At 33.9% G+C, this 22,437-nt stretch overlaps 1 protein-coding gene across 1 annotated transcript in view; it reads left to right on the top strand.

The window, feature by feature from the left end:
• The first annotated feature begins 216 nt into the window (after positions 1-216).
• Positions 217-22,437, top strand: part of LOC142338163 (uncharacterized) — a 34,417-nt gene continuing 12,196 nt past the window's right edge. Inside the window, exons 1-3 of the mRNA XM_075387800.1 lie at positions 217-298; positions 385-1,132; positions 3,610-3,809. Of these exons, the coding sequence (XP_075243915.1) occupies positions 949-1,132; positions 3,610-3,809 (384 nt within the window). The 5' untranslated portion in view covers positions 217-298; positions 385-948. The remainder of the gene's footprint in view (positions 299-384; positions 1,133-3,609; positions 3,810-22,437) is intronic.

Here is a 22,437-nt window from a genome sequence, read left to right as displayed (position 1 = left end):
TTAAAACTTCCGAATTTCAAGTTTATTACTGTTGCTGTATTTGCTAACGTTTTCCTATTTTTCTTAGTAGTTCCATTTTTACACCACCCACTCTGACTTAACTATTCTTCTGAATAGTTATAAAAAATGAGTTAAAGGACAGGCCTTGAGCAACAAATTTTACACTGCACTTTAGTTGGAACGGTTTTGACAACAGTTATCTCAATAGAACTTTTCAGTTTGAATGTAATTACTCCGATGATGCCAGGCACTGTTCAATCAAAAATTTAGGCTCCTCCCGCAACCCCAACTCGCTGATGTAGGTTATACCCGTTTTTCATTGAAGATGATTGCGATTATTTGAATATTTCGGTTTGTAATAGTGTTTAATATTTGTACTTTAAGAAGTTGCCTTGCCTTGCAATATCCGACTGCCCGAAACATTGCAACGTTGTGTCTCGTCGTTCATTTGTAGCACTTGAAGCCTGTGTGTCGTGACGGTGAGAACGAAAAACATCCTGTGGAAAAAATCTAGCAGAATTAACGTAAACCGACGGAAATCTATCGTGTTCCGGGTCGTTTATCCGATTATATCAATTGATGGTATCATCTATAGACAAAGAATCTAGGCTTTTGTAAAAATCACAAACTTTATGATAAAAATTAGCATTAAATAATTCAATATTGAAAGCTTATTGCCCTTATTCGGCGCTGTTTTAAAGTGACTGTCAAATTCATTGATGAAAAATGCAAATAGAAATTACGACACTTTCTGAATAAGTTATAACGTCATCTCGGTGTCATTCGAAGCTATGTTGATCAACATTTGCTTTCTCTTTTAATTGACAATCTATATTGAACAGATTTCAAAGCAAGCTCAAGCACAAACGGAAAAAATCCAATTTTTTAAAACCCTGGATAATATTTTTCCACGGATTTAGATTACCCTGCATTTAATTCTAGCAGAATATGGATTCGAAGATTACAGCCATTGTTGTTGGCGATTGCGCAGTTGGTAAAACTTCCCTTCTTATCAGATATGTTGAAAACGTTTCACTTCGTGACGAATTTATTCCTTCTATCACCTGTGCTAGCCTCAAAATTGTTCGAGTTGACGGAAAAGTAGTCACCTTTGATCTTCTTGATACTGCTGGTTAGTAATCTAATTAGTTATCACCAGTTATAAGTTAAGGTAAGTTTAGGATCCATTCTGTTTCGGCCCCTCAGTGTTTTTCATGACCCACAGTTACAAATTATTTGTTGTTATATAACACGTTACTATGTAAGAAAATAGCACGTGCGCCTGGGGGTCATAAAAGATTTATGCTCACTAAGCTGGTTCCACGTGCGTAAATGGTAAATGTATTTTTTGTACGCAGCCATGTCTCCCATGTCGAGGTCCCTGCGTAATCAGCATGAACTGAACTCGACGACTCCCCCGCCTCTACTGACGACGACAACAATGACATGAAAACTAAAATGGATCCATTCTGTTCCCCCAGCTTAGTGAGCATAAATCTTTTATGACACCCAGGCGCACGTGCTATTTTCGTACATAGCAACGTGCTATATAACATGATTTTTAACTGGGGGTCATAAAAACAGTGTGGGCCGAACAGATTAGATCCAATAAAATTTGCCAGGATTACCAACTCTTTGACTAAATTTAAATGTACTCTTGGCTATTAGTTTCTTTGAAATGATAATTGAGTTTCTACAACAATCTGACCCAGTTGAGGCTAATGATGAATCTATTTTTACATGTCTTGACAACAAAAATCATTCCAAAATTTATATTTGCTTTTAACATTGAACAACATTCAACTGCAACTGCAGCGCACAAGAAACTGTTACTAAGATCTGTTGATTTCAAAGTAAATGCTAATTAAATCTATTTGGCTCAGTTTTAAAAACCTACAGGAAAAAAGTTGCGCTTATCGATTAAACAGATTATAGAGAAGTTGAGAAACGTTCAAATAATTGTAACAACAATTTTCACAGAAACTGTTTATTAGTTCGACTGTATAAATTAATGAAAAAACTCACAAAAAGTCAAAGGGAACAAAAGCTTGGTTACAAATAAGGATAAAAGAACCGGCCAGATGTCTTCCTTTGAAAAAGTCGATAAAGTTGTCTACATTTGTAAACTGAACGTACCAACAGTTTTCCCACATCCATAACCAAACATGCTGATTTTTTTTAGGTTAAAAGCCGGTATGGCAGGGAACAAAGTTTTTTGAATACCTTTTTCCTCCCAACCTACAACATTTTACATAATTTCAATCAGAAGTCACAAATTTTTGTTCCAGTAACTCAAATAGTATTGGACTTTGATTTTCCCATGCTATTTATCTTTTTTAGGAATTTCCTTCGCCGACCAACAACTTATAATGGTGTGAGCATTGAAGAATAAAAATCTTGTGAGACAACAACTATCATTCACATCACATTGATTTGTGATTTCAATTCGGAAAGTTTAGAAATCTAAATTTCAGTCAAGCGGTAGTGATGAAAAATTTTTATCTCTTGCAAGAACCTTGCAAGAAATCTTGCAAGGGAATGCATAGTTCTCGCATTTTCTTGCAAAAATCTTGCAAGAATTGCATCCATTTTTCATGATTCTTGCATGATTTTGAATGCAGCTTGCAAGAATCTTGCAAGATTTCAAATTTACATTTATTTTTTGACCTGGTTACCCATCTGCTTTCAGCGGTTAGTTGAGCTGAAATAGTTAATCAAATGTCGGCAAATCTACTGAAGTCATGTTAGAACATGACGTTTCTGAGATTTTTTAGTATGATTTTTTTATGATTCTTCCCTGTTCTTTTTTCCTTCCGGGGGACCGGCAATGGTGGACTTACTGAAATAAACTATAGGAGTACTGATGTAGTACGGCAAAAAAGCCGCACTTACACATTTCTCCAAAACAAAGAAAACAACAAAAACCAGATAAAACAAAAATCACTAAATAAAACAGTCAACAAATTGTCGGAAAATAATCTCAATTTAAGCTAGAAACCGACTATTTGAGATTTTCCAGTATTGTTTTTATGGCTCATTCCTCCTCTTTTGCAAGCTTTGACATTCGAAAGGTATTAGGAAAAAAATCATTAGAATCAGTTCTGCTTATCAAAAATTCTGATAACAGTAAAATCAATTGGTTGTTAGCTAGCTTTAGCTTGTTTGTTAGTTAGTTTTAGCACAAATAAATTATCTAGAATTTTAAAACTCGCAAGATTCTTGAAAGATTTTGAATCCGGGCTAAAAATTTTGCCAATGATTATGGTTGTGTAACTTGTTTGATAAAGAATAGTTTGCTTCAAAGGTGTTCTCTAAAACATTAGTACCCTCATTTACTTTTTTGCCTGGATTGATATTTCGCAAGTTTCGTGCAAGAATCTTGCATGTTTCGAATCATCTTGCAAGATTCCTGCAGATTTGAATCACTAGGAAAACTTTCTTGGTATGCAACAACAAGACACAATGGCTAAAACAGTCATAAATGACGGCTTCTATTGTTCACAGCGAACAAAAATTACAGCGGACTTTTTTTTGTGGCTAAGCTTAAGTTACGTTTAAAACCAAATATTTTCCACAATGGCTGCATTGAATGTTTTAGCTCCATTTTAGGTCACGAAGACTATGCCAGACTACGTCCCATTGCGTACAAAAACGCTGATGTCTTTTTGATTTGCTTTTCTATCATAAACCGGGAATCACTTGAGAATGTCATGACGAAATGGGTCCCAGAGTTACAACATTTCAGCTCAGAAATACCCTCGCTTCTTGTCGCCACAAAATCGGATTTAAGAGCAACTGGTATTCTTAAAGTAAGTTCCAAAAAGTAATTGAGATTCTATAGAGAAATCAAAAAGACTAAAAAATCCTTCCATCGGCACAAACGAAAAATTTGATCCTGAAAATTCTTCTAGCATTTGCTGTTTATAATGTAAGAAGTAAAAGCAAAAAAATCGCGATAGATCTTGCAAGATTTTTTCATAATCTTAGTATGGTTATGTTTGCTCTTGCAAGAACCCTGGAAGATGTTGTAAAACAACCGTTAGATTTGGACGGGGGGTTACCCTTCGTCCCGGGTTGACCAAACTTACTAACCATAAAAAGGGCCATATATGGTCCATAAAATTCCATAAAAATTTCCGTTTTATGATCTTGCTATGGTTAGTAAGTTTCCATATATGGTCCGTTTTATGGATAATAAGTTTTTCTACGAGAGCTTTATTTTTTCCTACTATGGTAATATATGAATGAAAGAGAGGACCCTGCCATATATGGTCCGTTTTATGGTTAGTAAGTTTACATATATGGTCCGTTTTATGGTTAGTAAGTTTCCATATATGGTCCGTTTAATGGTTAGTAAGTTTACATATATGGTCCGTTTAATGGTTAGTAAGTTTACATATATGGTCCGTTTTATTTACGAATCATATATGGCAGGGCCCTCTCTTTCATTCAAATATTACCATAGTAGGAAAAAATAATGCTCTCGTAGAAAAACTTATTTTCCATAAAACGGACCATATATGCTACTAACCATAGCAAGCTCATAAAAGGTAAAATTTTATGGACTTTTATGGACCATATATGGCCCGTTTTATATTTAGTAAGTTTGTTTGATCATAGGACGTTTCGAGAGCTGAAATAGGTTAAATACTGTCGGAAAAAAATCTACAGTTGAACTAACGAACAACTTTTTGAGATTTTCCAGTATGTTTTGGGTGTGTTCCCCTCCTCCTTCTCTCACCCGGGCTGGGGACCGGCTACGGCGGAGTTACAAACACAAATATAGGAGAATTGAGTACTAAATTACCCAATGAAAAATACTATTTTTCAAAATTAATTATTCGAAATAATCGCAAATTTCCGTATGAAAAGCTAACTTTTACCAGAGACAAGCTGTAGCAAAAATTCCTTTTGTATAACTGTCTAGGTACACATGGGACACTCTTTGCCAAGTTTGGTTCGATTTGAACAACTCATTGACCCAATCAAAAAGGCTATATTTGAAATTTATATATTCGAAATAATCGCAAATTTCCGTAAGAAAAGCTAATTTTTTTTCCTAGACCAGCTATGGCAAAAACTCTTTTTGGTATAGGCTCTATATACATAGGGGATACTCCATGCCGAGTTTGGTTAGATTTGGACAACTCCTTGACCCGATGAAAAAGACCTATTTTTAAAAATTATTTAAAATTAATTATTCGAATTAATCGGAAATTTCCGAACGTAAAACTAACTTTTTTCCTAGACAAGCTATAGCAAAAATTTTTTTGCTTTAGACTCTATATACACAGGGGATACTCCATACCGAGTTTGGTTAGATTTGGACAACTCCTTGACCCGATGAAATAGACCCATTTTTAAAAATTAATTAAAATTAATTAATCGAATTAATCGGAAATTTCCGAACGTAAAACTAACTTTTTTCCTAGACAAGCTATAGCAGAAAATTTTTTTGCTTTAGACTCTATATACACAGGGGATACTCCATACCGAGTTTGGTTAGATTTGGACAACTCCTTGACCCGATTAAAAATACTATATTTCAAAATTAAATATTTGAATTAATCGCAAATTTCCGTACGAAAAACTAACTTTTTTCCTAGGCAAGCTATATCAAAATTTCTTCTTGCTTTAGACTTTATATACACATGGGATACTCCATGCCAAGTTTGGATCGATTTGAACAACTCCTTGACCCGATCAAAAATACTATATTTCAAAATTAATTATTTGAATTAATCGCAAATTTCCGTATGCGGAACTAACTTTTTTCCTAGACAAGCTGTAGCAAAAAAATTTTTTGCTTAGACTCTATATACACAGGGGATACTCCATACCGAGTTTGGTTAGATTTGGACAACTCCTTGACTCGATTAAAAAATACTATATTTCAAAATTAAATATTTGAATTAATCGCAAATTTCCGTACGAAAAACTAACTTTTTTCCTAGGCAAGCTATAGCAAAATTTCTTTTTGCTTTAGACTTTTTATACACATGGGATACTCCATGCCAAGTTTGGATTGATTTGGACAACTCCTTGACCCGATTAAAAATACTATATTTCAAAATTAAATATTTGAATTAATCGCAAATTTCCGTACGATAAACTAACTTTTTTCCTAGGCAAGCTATAGCAAAATTTCTTTTTGCTTTAGACTTTATATACACATGGGACACTCCATGCCAAGTTTGGATCGATTTGAACAACTCCTTGACCCGATCAAAAATACTATATTTCAAAATTAATTATTTGAATTAATCGCAAATTTCCGTATGCGGAACTAACTTTTTTCCTAGGCAAGCAATAGCAAAATTTCTTTTTGCTTTAGTATCTATATACTCAGGGAATACTCCATACCGAGTTTGGTTAGATTTGAACAACTCCATGATCCGATAAATTTTCTATACTTTTGAAAGTTGAATAAGCGAATAATAAGCGAATAAGTGGATATTTCCGTATGAAAAACTAACTTTTTTCAGAGGCAAGCTATACCAAAAATTCTTTTTGTCTCAGATTCTACCTACCATGGGGATACTCCATACCGAGTTTGGTTAGATTTGAACAACTCCTTGATCCGATAAATTTTCTATACTTTTGAAAATTGAATAAGCGAATAATAAGCGAATAAGTGGATATTTCCGTATGAAAGACTAACTTTTTTCAGAGGCAAGCTATACCAAAAATTCGTTTTGTCTCAGATTCTACCTACCATGGGGATACTCCATACCGAGTTTGGTTAGATTTTGACAACTCCTTGACCCGATCAAAAATACTATATTTCAAAATTAATTATTTGAATTAATCGCAAATTTCCGTATGCGGAACTAACTTTTTTCCTAGGCAAGCAATAGCAAAATTTCTTTTTGCTTTAGTATCTATATACTCAGGGAATACTCCATACCGAGTTTGGTTAGATTTGAACAACTCCATGATCCGATAAATTTTCTATACTTTTGAAAGTTGAATAAGCGAATAATAAGCGAATAAGTGGATATTTCCGTATGAAAAACTAACTTTTTTCAGAGGCAAGCTATACCAAAAATTCTTTTTGTCTCAGATTCTACCTACCATGGGGATACTCCATACCGAGTTTGGTTAGATTTGAACAACTCCTTGATCCGATAAATTTTCTATACTTTTGAAAATTGAATAAGCGAATAATAAGCGAATAAGTGGATATTTCCGTATGAAAGACTAACTTTTTTCAGAGGCAAGCTATACCAAAAATTCTTTTTGTCTCAGATTCTACCTACCATGGGGATACTCCATACCGAGTTTGGTTAGATTTGGACAACTCCTTGACCCGATCACAAATACTATATTTCAAAATTAAATATTTGAATCAATCGCAAATTTCCGTATGCAGAACTAACTTTTTTCCTAGGCAAGCTATAGCAAAATTTTTTTTTGCTTTAGACTCTATATACACAGGGGATACTCCATACCGAGTTTGGTTAGATTTGGACAACTCCTTGACCCGATTAAAAATACTATATTTCAAAATTAAATATTTGAATTAATCGCAAATTTCCGTACGAAAAACTAACTTTTTTCCTAGGCAAGCTATATCAAAATTTCTTCTTGGTTTAGACTTTATATACACATGGGATACTCCATGCCAAGTTTGGATCGATTTGAACAACTCCTTGACCCGACCAAAAATACTATATTTCAAAATTAATTATTTGATTTAATCGCAAATTTCCGTATGCGGAACTAACTTTTTTCCTAGACAAGCTGTAGCAAAAAAATTTTTTGCTTTGACTCTATATACACAGGGGATACTCCATACCGAGTTTGGTTAGATTTGGACAACTCCTTGACTCGATTAAAAATACTATATTTCAAAATTAAATATTTGAATTAATCGCAAATTTCCGTACGAAAAACTAACTTTTTTCCTAGGCAAGCTATAGCAAAATTTCTTTTTGCTTTAGACTTTGTATACACATGGGATACTCCATGCCAAGTTTGGATCGATTTGGACAACTCCTTGACCCGATTAAAAATACTATATTTCAAAATTAAATATTTGAATTAATCGCAAATTTCCGTACGAAAAACTAACTTTTTTCCTAGGCAAGCTATAGCAAAATTTCTTTTTGCTTTAGACTTTACATACACATGGGACACTCCATTTTAAGTTTGGATCGATTTGAACAACTCCTTGACCCGATCAAAAATACTATATTTCAAAATTAATTATTTGAATTAATCGCAAATTTCCGTATGCGGAACTAACTTTTTTCCTAGGCAAGCTATAGCAAAATTTCTTTTTGCTTTAGTATCTATATACTCAGGGAATACTCCATACCGAGTTTGGTTAGATTTGAACAACTCCTTGATCCGATAAATTTTCTATACTTTTGAAAGTTGAATAAGCGAATAATAAGCGAATAAGTGGATATTTCCGTATGAAAAACTAACTTTTTTCAGAGGCAAGCTATACCAAAAACTCTTTTTGTCTCAGATTCTACCTACCATGGGGATACTCCATACCGAGTTTGGTTAGATTTGAACAACTCCTTGATCCGATAAATTTTCTATACTTTTGAAAATTGAATAAGCGAATAATAAGCGAATAAGTGGATATTTCCGTATGAAAGACTAACTTTTTTCAGAGGCAAGCTATACCAAAAATTTTTTTTGTCTCAGATTCTACCTACCATGGGGATACTCCATACCGAGTTTGGTTAGATTTGGACAACTCCTTGACCCGATCACAAATACTATATTTCAAAATTAAATATTTGAATCAATCGCAAATTTCCGTATGCGGAACTAACTTTTTTCCTAGGCAAGCTATAGCAAAATTTTTTTTGCTTTAGTATCTATATACTCAGGGGATACTCCATACCGAGTTTGGTTAGATTTGGACAACTCCTTGAGCCGATGAAATAGACCTATTTTTAAAAATTATTTAAAATTAATTATTCGAATTAATCGGAAATTTCCGAACGTAAAACTAACTTTTTTCCTAGACAAGCTATAGCAATTTTTTTGCTTTAGACTCTATATACACATGGGATACTCCATGCCAAGTTTGGTTCGATTTGAACAACTCCTTGATCCGATGAAAAACACTATATTTGAAAATAAAATATTGGAAATAATCGCAAATTTCCGTATGAAAAACAAACTTTTTTCAGAGGCAAGCTATACCAAAAATTCTTTTTGTCTCAGATTCTACCTACCACTGATTCTAGCTACTAAGAACTAAGAAAAAGCAGACATATAATATCACCTACATCTCGAGAGAAAGAAGACTTTTATAGAAGACTTTTTTTTCCTGACAAAGAGAAGTTTCAAGTTTTCTGGAAAGTGACCAATTTGGCCATATCTAGACTCAAATCAGACTGAATACAGATGGTAAAGACTGATGAACTACTAAGAACTAAGAAAAAGCAGACATATATCATATCACCTACATCGAGAAATAGAAGACTTTTAGAGAAGACTTTTTTTACTTACAAAGAGAAGTTTCAAGTTTTCTGGAAAGTGACCAATTTGGCCATATCTAGACTCAAATCAGACTGAATACAGATGGTAAAGACGGATGAACTACTAAGAACTAAGAAAAAGCAGACATATATCATCTCACCTACATCGAGAAATAGAAGACTTTTAGAGAAGACTTTTTTTACTTACAAAGAGAAGTTTCAAGTTTTCAGGAAAGTGACCAATTTGGCCATATCTAGACTCAAATCAGACTGAATACAGATGGTAAAGACTGATGAACTACTAAGAACTAAGAAAAAGCAGACATATATCATGTCACCTACATCTCGATAGAAAGAAGACTTTTATAGAAGACTTTTTTTACTGACAAAGAGAAGTTTCAAGTTTTCTGGAAAGTGACCAATTTGGCCATATCTAGACTCAAATCAGACTGAATACAGATGGTAAAGACTGATGAACTACTAAGAACTAAGAAAAAGCAGACATATATCATGTCATCTACATCTCGAGAGAAAGAAGACTTTTATAGAAGACTTTTTTTTTACTGACAAAGAGAAGTTTCAAGTTTTCTGGAAAGTGACCAATTTGGCCATATCTAGACTCAAATCAGACTGAATACAGATGGTAAAGACTGATGAACTACTAAGAACTAAGAAAAAGCAGACATATATCATGTCACATACATCTCGATAGAAAGAAGACTTTTATAGAAGACTTTTTTTTTTACTGACAAAGAGAAGTTTCAAGTTTTCTGGAAAGTGACCAATTTGGCCATATCTAGACTCAAATCAGACTGACCACAGATGGTACACACTGAGAAACTACTATGAACTAAGAAAAAGCAGACATATCTCATATCACCTACATCTCGAGAAACAGACGAATTTTAGAGAAGACTTTTTTTTAATGACAGAGAAGTTTAAAGTTTTCTGGAAAAAGAACATTTTGGCCATATCTAGACTCAAATCAGACTGAATACAGATGGTACAGACTGATGAACTACTAGGAACTAAGAAAAAGCAGACATATATCATGTCACCTACATCTCGAGAGAAAGAAGACTTTTATAGAAGACTTTTTTTTTACTGACAAAGAGAAGTTTCAAGTTTTCTGGAAAGTGACCAATTTGGCCATATCTAGACTCAAATCAGACTGACCACAGATGGTACACACTGAGAAACTACTAAGAACTAAGAAAAAACAGACAAATCTCATATCACCTGCATCTCGAGAAATAGAAGACTTTTAGAGAAGACTTTTTTTTACTGACAAGGAGAAGTTTCAAGTTTTCTGGAAAGTGGCCAATTCGGCCATATCTAGACTCAAATCAGACTGACCACAGATGGTACACACTGAGAAACTACTATGAACTAAGAAAAAGCAGACATATCTCATATCACCTACATCTCGAGAAACAGACGAATTTTAGAGAAGACTTTTTTTTACTGACAGAGAAGTTTAAAGTTTTCTGGAAAGTGACCAATTTGGCCATATCTAGACTCAAATCAGACTGAATACAGATGGTAATGACTGATGAACTACTAAGAGCTAAGAAAAAGCAGACATATATCATATCACCTACATCGAAAAATAGAAGACTTTTAGAGAAGACATTTTTTACTGACAAAGAGAAGTCTCATGTTTTCTCAAAAGTGACCATTTTGACCATATCCAGACTCAAGTCAGATTGAATACCGATAGTACAAGCCAAAGAACTACTAAGAACTAAGAAAAAGCAGACGTATATCATATCACCTACATCGAGAAATAGAAGACTTTTAGAGAAGACTTTTTTTTACTGACAAAGAGAAATTTCAAGTTTTCTGGAAAGTGACCAATTTGGCCATATCTAGACTCAAATCAGACTGAATACAAATGGTACAAACCAAAGAACTACTAAGAACAATGAAAAAGCAGACATATCTTATATCACCTACATCTCGAGAAATAGAAGACTTTTAGAGAAGACATTTTTTACTGACAAAGAGAAGTCTCATGCTTTCTCGAAAGTGAACAGTTTGACCATGTCTAGACTCAATTCAGACAAAATACAGATGGTACAAACTGATGAACAACTAAGAACTAAGAAAAAGCAGACATATCTTATATCACCTACATCTCGAAAAATACAAGACTTTTTGAGAAGACTTTTTTACTTACAAAGAGAAGTTTCAAGTTTTCTCGAAAGTGACCAATTTGGCCATATCTAGGCTCAAATCAAACTGAATACAGATGGTACAGGCTGATGAACTATTAGGAACTAAGAAAAAGCAGACATATCTCATATCACCTACATCTCGAGAGAAAGAAGACTTTTATAGAAGACTTTTTTTTTACTGACAAAGAGAAGTTTCGATTTTACTGGAAAGTGACCATTTTGGCCATATCTAGTCTCAAATCAGACTGCATACAGATGGTACAGGCTCATGAACTATTAAGAACTAAGAAAAAGCAGACATATCTCATATCACCTACATCTGTAGAAACAGAAGACTTTTAGAGAAGACTTTTTGTTACTGACAAAGAGAAGTTTCAAGTTTTGTTGTAAATTTACTGTTTTGCCGTATAACTCATTCAATACTGACAGCAGTTTCTCAGCCACGCTAGTCAGCTCACGAAAAACAACATAACACTATTTTCAAAGTTGTAGATAAAGACAGGACACTGAAAATTTAGCGTCTGTGAGTCAAATTGCAATTTCCACCACAAACTCAACTTTTCTTCCAAAACACTTTTTTTGACCAAATCGTTTGCATATTCAGAATTGGTTGGACCAATAGGTTTGCGTTTTGTGCCAAAAATCGACAGAAAGCAAGCATTGACGAGTACACTGAGACCTTAAATTTTAGCGTCTTGTGCGGCAAATTGCAATTTCTACCACAAATTTAACTTTTCTTCCAAAACAATTATTCTGACCAATTTTTTTTGCTTATTCAGAACTAGTTAGACCAGTATCTTTGCGTTTTGTGTCAAAAATCGACAAAAAGCAAACATTGGCGAGTACACTGAGACTTTAAATTTTAGCGTCTTGTGTGGCAAATTGCAATTTCCACCACAAAACCAACTATTCTTCCGACACACTTATTCTGACCATTTCTTTTGCATATTCAGAACTAGTTCAATCAATATGTTTAACGAGTATGCTTATACGTCAAGTTCTAAAGACGAAACTTCAAAAAAAGCAAGTTAAAGACTTAAAAATTTTTATGCGCGCAAAATCTTGTACTTTCAATATCATCAAAATCGATGTCAGTCCCTGCCAACGGATATTTCTCACTTATCCATTCCTCAAATAGGGAGCACTTCGAGTTGAACTGTAGTATGCCTTGCCTTTGGGGCTTGTCGTGTTCTTCTGTTTTGATGAATGTTATAACTCTTTTTGGGTTTTTTTGAAGGTTCTTTATAAAGTTTTCGCATGCCATCGCCGTTTCAAAGTTTATCCATCCATTCAAGGTGTCTTGATTGGGACGCGAGCTCAAAAAAACAACAGATTTGGCTTCCGGAAACATCTTATACAATTCCTTTTTCGCACTGGCAAGATCCGTAGCCTTTGTTCGGAAACCAGAAAACCTCATCGCTTTCGGATTTTTTTTCAACTTCTTTCCACTATTCTTTTTTTTCGGGCATTCATTCTCTTTGTTTTCCTCTTTGTTTTCTTGCTTTTCCTCCTAAAATTACAACAAGATTGTAGACAAAAAGCAAACTTTAACGAATACAATCATTGACGAGTACACTGAGACTTTAAATTTTAGCGTCTTGTGCGGCAAATTGCAATTTCCACCGTAAATTCAACTTTTCTTCCAAAAGACCTTTTCTGACCAATTCTTTTGCATATTTAGAACTGGTTAGACCATTATGTTTGCGTTTTGTGCCAAAAATTGACAAAAAGCAAAAATTAACGAAAAAATTGAGACTTTAAATTTTAGCGTCTTGTGCGGCAAATTGCAATTTCCACCACAAATTCAGCTTTTCTTCCAAAACACTTTTTTTGACCATTTATTTTGCAGATTCAGGACTGGTTGGACTGGCATTTTTGCCTTTCGTACTAATAAGTGACAAAAAGCAAACAATAACGTATACACTAAGATATACTTAAAAAAAGAAGACTTTTAGAGGAAGATTTTAGAGGAAGACTTTTTTTTACTGACAAAGAGAAGCTTCAAGCTTTCTGGAAAGTGACCATTTTGGCCAAATCTAGACTCAAATCAGACTGAATACAGATGGTACAAACTGATCAACTACAAAGAACTAAGAAAAAGCAGACATATCTAATATGACCTTCATCTCGAGAAATAGAAGACTTTTAGAGGAAGACTTTTTTTGACTGACAAAGAGAAGCTTCAAGCTTTCTGGAAAGTGACCATTTTGGCCAAATCTAGACTCAAATCAGACTGAATACAGATGGTACAAACTGATCAACTACTAAGAACTAAGAAAAAGCAGACATATCTTATATCACCTACATCTCGAAAAAAAAGAAGACTTTTAGAGAAGACTTTTTTCTACTGACAAAGAGAAGTTTCAAGCTTTCTCGAAGGTGCCCATTTTGGCCACATCTAGACTCAAATTAGACTTAATACAGGTAGTACAAATCGATGAATTACTAAGAACTAAGAAAAAGCAGACATATCTCATATCACCTACATCTCGAGAAACAGACGAATTTTAGAGAAGACTTTTTTTACTGACAGAGAAGTTTAAAGTTTTCCGGAAAAAGACCATTTTGGCCATATCTAGACTCAAACCAGACTGAATGCAGATGGTACAAACTGATCAACTACTAAGAACTAAGAAAAAGCAGACATATCTAATATGACCTTCATCTCGAGAAATAGAAGACTTTTAGAGAAGACTTTTTTTACTTAAAGAGAAGTTTCAAGTTTTCTCTAAAGTAACCATTTTGGCCATATCTAGACTCAAATCAGACTGAGTATAGATGGTACAAACTGATCAACTACTAAGAACTAAGAAAAAGCAGACATATCTAATATGACCTTCATCTCGAGAAATAGAAGACTTTTAGAGGAAGACTTTTTTTTACTGACAAAGAGAAGCTTCAAGCTTTCTGGAAAGTGACCATTTTGGCCAAATCTAGACTCAAATCAGACTGAATACAGATGGTACAAACTGATCAACTACTAAGAACTAAGAAAAAGCAGACATATCTAATATGACCTTCATCTCGATAAATAGAAGACTTTTAGAGAAGACTTTTTTTTACTTAAAGAGAAGTTTCAAGTTTTCTCGAAAGTGACCATTTTGGCCAATTCTAGACTCAAATCAGACTGAATACAGATGGTACAAACTGATCAACTACTAAGAACTAAGAAAAAGCAGACATATCTTATATCACCTACATCTCGAGAAATAGAAGACTTTTAGAGAAGACTTTTTTTTACTGACAAGGAGAAGTTTCAAGTTTTCTGGAAAGTGATCAATTTGGCCATATCTAGACTCAATTCAGACAAGTTTCTGGAAGTAAACACCGAGGAACTACTAAGAACTAAGAAAAAACAGACAAATCTCATATCACCTACATCTCGAGAAATAGAAGACTTTTAGAGAAGACTTTTTTTACTGACAAGGAGAAGTTTCAAGTTTTCTGGAAAGTGACCAATTTGGCCATATCTAGACTCAATTCAGACAAGTTTCTGGAAGTAAACACCGAGGAACTACTAAGAACTAAGAAGAAACAGACAAATCTCGTATCACCTACATCTCGAGAAATAGAAGACTTTTAGAGAAGACTTTTTTTTACTGACAAGGAGAAGTTTCAAGTTTTCTGGAAAGTGACCAATTTGGCCATATCTAGACTCAATTCAGACAAGTTTCTGGAAGTAAACACCGAGGAACTACTAAGAACTAAGAAAAAGCAGACATATCTTATATCACCTACATCTCGAGAAATAGAAGACTTCTAGAGAAGACTTTTTTTTACTGACAAGGAGAAGTTTCAAGTTTTCTGGAAAGTGACCAATTTGGCCATATCTAGACTCAATTCAGACTGAATACAGATGGTACAAACTGATCAACTACTAAGAACTAAGAAAAAGCAGACATATATCATGTCACCTACATCTGTAGAAATAGAAGACTTTTAGAGAAGACTTTTTTTTTTACTGACAGAGAAGTTTCAAGTTTTCTGGAAAGTGACCATTTTGGCCATATATAGACTCAATTCAGACTGAATACAGATGGTACAAACTGATGAACAACTAAGAACTAAGAAAAAGCAGACATATCTCATATAGCCTACATCTCGAGAGAAAGAAGACTTTTATAGAAGACTTTTTTTTACTGACAAAGAGAAGTTTCAAGTTCTCTGGAAAGTGACAATTTGGCCATATCTAGACTCAAATCAGACTAAATACAGATGGTAAAGACTGATGAACTACTATGAACTAAGAAAAAGCAGACATATATCATATCACCTACATCTGTAGAAATAGAAGACTTTTAGAGAAGACTTTTTTTTACTGACAGAGAAGTTTCAAGTTTTCTGGAAGGTGACCATTTTGGCCATATCTAGACTCAATTCCGACTGAACTCAGATGGTACAAACTGATGAACAACTAAGAATTAAGAAAAAGCAGACATATCTCATATCACCTACATCTCGAGAGAAAGAAGACTTTTATAGAAGACTTTTATTTACTGACAAAGAGAAGTTTCAAGTTTTCTGGAAAGTGGCCAATTTGGCCATATCTAGACTCAAATCAGACTGAATACAGATGGCAATGACTGATGAACTACTATGAAATAAGAAAAAGCAGACATATATCATATCACCTACATCTCGAGAAAAAGAAGACTTTTATAGAAGACTTTTTTTTTTACTGACAGAGGAGTTTCAAGTTTTCTGGAAAGTGACCATTTTGGCCATATCTAGACTCAATTCAGACTGAATACAGATGGTAAAGACTGATGAACTACTAAAAACTAAGAAAAAGCAGACATATATCATATCACCTACATCGAGAAATAGAAGACTTTTAGAGAAGACTTTTTTTACTGACAAAGAGAAGTTTCAAGTTTTGTTGTAAATTTACTGTTTTACCGTATAACTCATTCAATACTGACAGCAGTTTCTCAGCCGCGCTAGTCAGCTCACGAAAAACCACATAACAGTATTTTCAAAGTTGTAGACAAAGACAGGACACTGAAAATTTAGCTTCTGTGAGTCAAATTGCAATTTCAACCACAAACTCAACTTTTCTTCCAAAACACTTTTTTGACAAATCGTTTGCATATTCAGAACTGGTTGGACCAATAGGTTTGCGTTTTGTGCCAAAAATCGACAGAAAGCAAGCATTGACGAGTACACTGAGACTTTAAATTTTAGCGTCTTGTGCGGCAGATTGCAATTTCCACCACAAACTCAACTTTTCTTCCAAAACACTTATTCTGACCAATTCTTTTGCATATTCAGAATTGGTTAGAACAGTATGTTTGCGTTTTGTGCCAAAAATTGACAAAAAGAAAAAAAATTAACGAAAACACTGAGACTTAAAATTTTAGCGTCTTGTGCGGCAAATTGCACTTTCCTACACAAATTCAATGTTTCTTCCAAAACGCTTATTCTCACCAAATGTTTTGCAAATTCACATTTGGATACACAGTTATATTTGCTTTTTGTAAAAAAAACCGACAAGAAGCTCAAATTACCATCAGGACTAATATAATTGTAATTGATACAAGCTGGATTTGAGAGCAACTAACTAGACTACAAATTTTAAAATTAGGAATGAGAAAAACCACACTGCCATTAAGAAAATCTAGGGTTTCCCCTGCGCTCATATCTTGCTGGCATTACAGTGAAAAGTAGTATACAAATTTACAAATCATCACATTTAAAAGGATTTTCCAAATATTACGAACCTGGGAAACTTTCTTGGGAATTTTGTAGCCAGGTGGAAATCCGGAAGATGAGATGTTTTGAGTAGACATTATCATCTAAAAAAACTTTGCTCTACACTCTACATACACATGGGATACTCCATACCGAGTTTGGTTAGATTTGGACAACTCCTTGACCCGATGAAATAGACCTAATCATATCACCTACATCTCGAGAAATAGAAGACTTTTAGAGAAGACTTTTTGTTACTGACAAAGAGAAGTTTCAAGTTTTCTGGAAAGTGACCATTTTGGCCTTATCAAGACTCAAATCAGACTGAATACAGATGGTACAGGCTGATGAACTATTAAGAACTAAGAAAAAGCAGGCATATCTCATATCAACTACATCTCGAGAAATCGAAGACTTTTAGAGAATACTTTTTTTTACTGACAAAGAGAAGTTACAAGTTTTCTGGAAAGTGACCAATTTGGCCATGTCTAGACTCAAATCAGACTGAATACAGATGGTACAGACTGATGAACTACTAAGAACTAAGAAAAAGCAGACATATATCATATCACCTACATCGACAAATAGAAGACTTTTAGAGAAGACTTTTTCTTACTGACAAAGAGAAGTTACAAGTTTTCTGGAAAGTGACCAATTTGGCCATATCTAGACTCAAATCAGACTGAATACAGATGGTACAGACTGATGAACTACTAAGAACTAAAAAAAGCAGACATATATCATATCACCTACATCGAGAAATAGAAGACTTTTAGAGAAGACTTTTTTTACTGACAAAGAGAAGTTTCAAATTTTCTGGAAAGTGACCAATTTGGTCAAATCTAGACACAAATCAGACTGAAAAAAGATGGTACAGACTGATGAACTACTATGAACTAAGAAAAAGCAGACATATATCATATCACCTACATCTGTAGAAATAGAAGACTTTTAGAGAAGACTTTTTTTACTGACAAAGAGAAGTTTCAAGTTTTTCTCGAAAGTGATCATTTTGGCAATATCTTGACTCAAATCAGACTGAATACAGGTAGTACAAACTGATGAACAACTAAGAACTAAGAAAAAGCACACATATCTCATATCACCTACATCTCGAGAAATAGAAGACTTTTAGAGAAGACTTTTTGTTACTGACAAAGAGAAGTTTCAAGTTTTCTGGAAAGTGACCATTTTGGCCTTATCAAGACTCAAATCAGACTGAACACAGATGGTACAGGCTGATGAACTATTAAGAACTAAGAAAAAGCAGACATATCTCATATCAACTACATCTCGAGAAATCGAAGACTTTTAGAGAAGACTTTTTTTTTACTGACAGAGAAGTTTCAAGTTTTTCTCGAAAGTGACCAATTTGGCCATATCTAGACTCAAATCAGACTGAATACAGATTTTACAGACTGATGAACTACGAAGAACTAAGAAAAAGCAGACATATATCATGTCACCTACATCTGTAGAAATAGAAGACTTTTAGAGAAGACTTTTTTTACTGACAAAGAGAAGTTTCAAGTTTTTCTCGAAAGTGACCATTTTGGCCATATCTAGACTCAAATCCGACTGAATACAGATGGTACATGCTAATGATATACTAAGAACTAAGAAAAAGCAGACATATATCATATCACCTACATCGAGAAATAGAAGACTTTTAGAGAAGAGTTTTTTTACTGACAAAGAGAAGTTTCAAATTGTTCTCGAAAGTGTTCATTTTGGCCATATCTAGACCCAAATCAGACTGAATACAGATGGTACAAACTGATGAAGTACTAAGAACTAAGAAAAAGCAGACATATCTCATATCAACTACATCTCGAGAAATCGAAGACTTTTAGAGAAGACTTTTTTTTTTACTGAAAGAGAAGTTTCAAGTTTTTCTCGAAAGTGACCAATTTGGCCATATCTAGACTCAAATCAGACTGAATACAGATTTTAAAGACTGATGAACTACGAAGAACTAAGAAAAAGCAGACATATATCATGTCACCTACATCTGTAGAAATAGAAGACTTTTAGAGAAGACTTTTTTTTACTGACAAAGAGAAGTTTCAAATTTTCTCGAAAGTGACCATTTTGGCCATATCTAGACTCATATCCGACTGAATACAGATGGTACATGCTAATGATATACTAAGAACTAAGAAAAAGCAGACATATATATCACCTACATCGAGAAATAGAAGACTTTTAGAGAAGACTTTTTTTACTGACAAAGAGAAGTTTCAAGTTTTTCTCGAAAGTGACCATTTTGGCCATATCTAGACTCAAATCCGACTGAATACAGATGGTGCATGCTAATGATATACTAAGAACTAAGAAAAAGCAGGCATATCTCATATCACCTACATCTGGAGAAACAGACGACTTTTATAGAAGACTTTTTTTTTTACTGAGAGAGAAGTTTCGAGTTTTCTGGAAAGTGACCATTTTGGCCATATCTAGACTCAAATCCGACTGAATACAGGTAGTACAAATCGACGAACTACTATGAACTAAGAAAAAGCAGACATATACCATATCACCTACATCGAGAAATAGAAGACTTTTAGAGAAGACTTTTTTACAGACAAAGAGAAGTTTCAAGTTATCTGGAAAGTGACCATTTTGGCCATATCTAGACTCAAATCCGACTGAATACAGATGGTACATGCTAATGATATACTAAGAACTAAGAAAAAGCAGACATATATATCACCTACATCGAGAAATAGAAGACTTTTAGAGAAGACTTTTTTTACTGACAAAGAGAAGTTTCAAGTTTTTCTCGAAAGTGACCATTTTGGCCATATCTAGACTCAAATCCGACTGAATACAGATGGTATATGCTAATGATATACTAAGAACTAAGAAAAAGCTGGCATATCTCATATCACCTACATCTGGAGAAAAAGACGACTTTTATAGAAGACTTTTTTTTTACTGAGAGAGAAGTTTCGAGTTTTCTGGAAAGTGACCATTTTGGCCATATCTAGACTCAAATCAGACTGAATACAGTTAGTAGAAATCGATGAACTACTTTGAACTAAGAAAAAGCAGACATATATCATATCACCTACATCGAGAAATAGAAGACTTTTAGAGAAGACTTTTTTTTTACTGACAAAGAGAAGTTTCAAGTTTTTCTCGAAAGTGACCATTTTGGCCATATCTAGACTCAAATCCGACTGAAAACAGATGGTACATGCTAATGATATACTGAAAACTAAGAAAAAGCAGACATATATCATATCACCTACATCGAGAAATAGGAGACTTTTAGAGAAGACTTTTTTTACTGACAAAGAGAAGTTTCAAGTTTTTCTCGAAAGTGACCATTTTGGCCATATCTAGACTCAAATCTGACTGAATACAGATGGTACATGCTAATGATATACTAAGAACTAAGAAAAAGCAGACATATATATCACCTACATCGAGAAATAGAAGACTTTTAGAGAAGACTTTTTTTACTGACAAAGAGAAGTTTCAAGTTTTTCTCGAAAGTGCCCTTTTTGGCCATATCTAGACTCAAATCCGACTGAATACAGATGGTACATGCTAATGATGTACTTAGAACTAAGAAAAAGCAGGCATATCTCATATCACCTACATCTGGAGAAACAGACGACTTTTATAGAAGACTTTTTTTTTTACTGAGAGAGAAGTTCCGAGTTTTCTGGAAAGTGACCATTTTGGCCATATCTAGACTCAAATCCGACTGAATACAGGTAGTACAAATCGACGAACTACTGTGAACTAAGAAAAAGCAGACATATACCATATCACCTACATCGAGAAATAGAAGACTTTTAGAGAAGACTTTTTTACAGACAAAGAGAAGTTTCAAGTTTTCTGGAAAGTGACCATTTTGGCCATATCTAGTCACAAGTCAGAATGAATAAAGATGGTACAGGCTGATGATAAACTAAGAACTAAGAAAAAGCAGGCATATCTCATATCACCTACATCGAGAAATAGAAGACTTTTAGAGAAGACTTTTTTACAGACAAAGAGAAGTTTCAAGTTTTCTCGAAAGTGACCATTTTGGCCATATATAGACACAATTCAGACTGAATACAGATGGTACAAAGTGATGAACAACTAAGAACTAAGAAAAAGTATACATATCTCATATCACCTACATCTCGAGAAATAGAAGACTTTTAGAGAAGACTTTTTTTCACTGACAAAGAGAAGTTTCAAGATTTCTGACATTTTTCTTCCAAAACACTTATTCTGACCAATTCTTTTGCAGATTCAGGACTGTTTGCACTCGTATGTTTGCTTTTTGCACCAAATAGCGACAAAAATCAAACATTAACGAATACACTAAAAAGACTAAAAAATAGAAGGCTTTTGAAGAAGACTTTTTTTCTAATAAAGTTTCAATTTTTCCGACAAGTTTACACTTTTGACCAAATCAAGGCTCCAATCAGAAAATATACAGATAGTAAAATTTAGCAAACTACTAAAAGTATAAAAAAGCAGACATATATCATATCACCTACATCGAGAAATAGAAGACTTTTAGAGAAGACTTTTTTTTACTGACAAAGAGAAGTTTCAAGTTTTTCTCGAAAGTGACCATTTTGGCCATATCTAGACTCAAATCAGACTGAATACAGGTAGTACAAATCGATGAACTACTTTGAACTAAGAAAAAGCCGACATATATCATATCACCTACATCGAGAAATAGAAGACTTTTAGAGAAGACTTTTTTTTTACTGACAAAGAGAAGTTTCAAGTTTTTCTCGAAAGTGACCATTTTGGCCATATCTAGACACAAATCAGACTGAATACAGATGGTACAAGCTGATGATATACTAAGAACTAAGAAAAAGAGGACATATATCATATCACCTACATCGAGAAATAGAAGACTTTTAGAGAAGACTTTTTTTACTGACAAAGAGAAGTTTCAAGTTTTTCTCGAAAGTGACCATTTTGGCCATATCTAGACTCAAATCATACTGAATACAGATGGTACAAACTGATGAAGTACTAAGAACTAAGAAAAAGCAGACATATTTTATATCACCTACATCTCGAAAAATACAAGACTTTTTGAGAAGACTTTTTTTTACTGACAAAGAGAAGTTTCAAGTTTTTCTCGAAAGTGACCA

The sequence above is a fragment of the Convolutriloba macropyga genome, chromosome 4 (genome assembly GCF_964194025.1).
Source record: "Convolutriloba macropyga chromosome 4, txConMacr16.3, whole genome shotgun sequence".
Lineage (NCBI taxonomy): Eukaryota > Metazoa > Xenacoelomorpha > Acoela > Convolutidae > Convolutriloba > Convolutriloba macropyga.
This window is presented reverse-complemented; position numbering and strand designations above follow the sequence as displayed.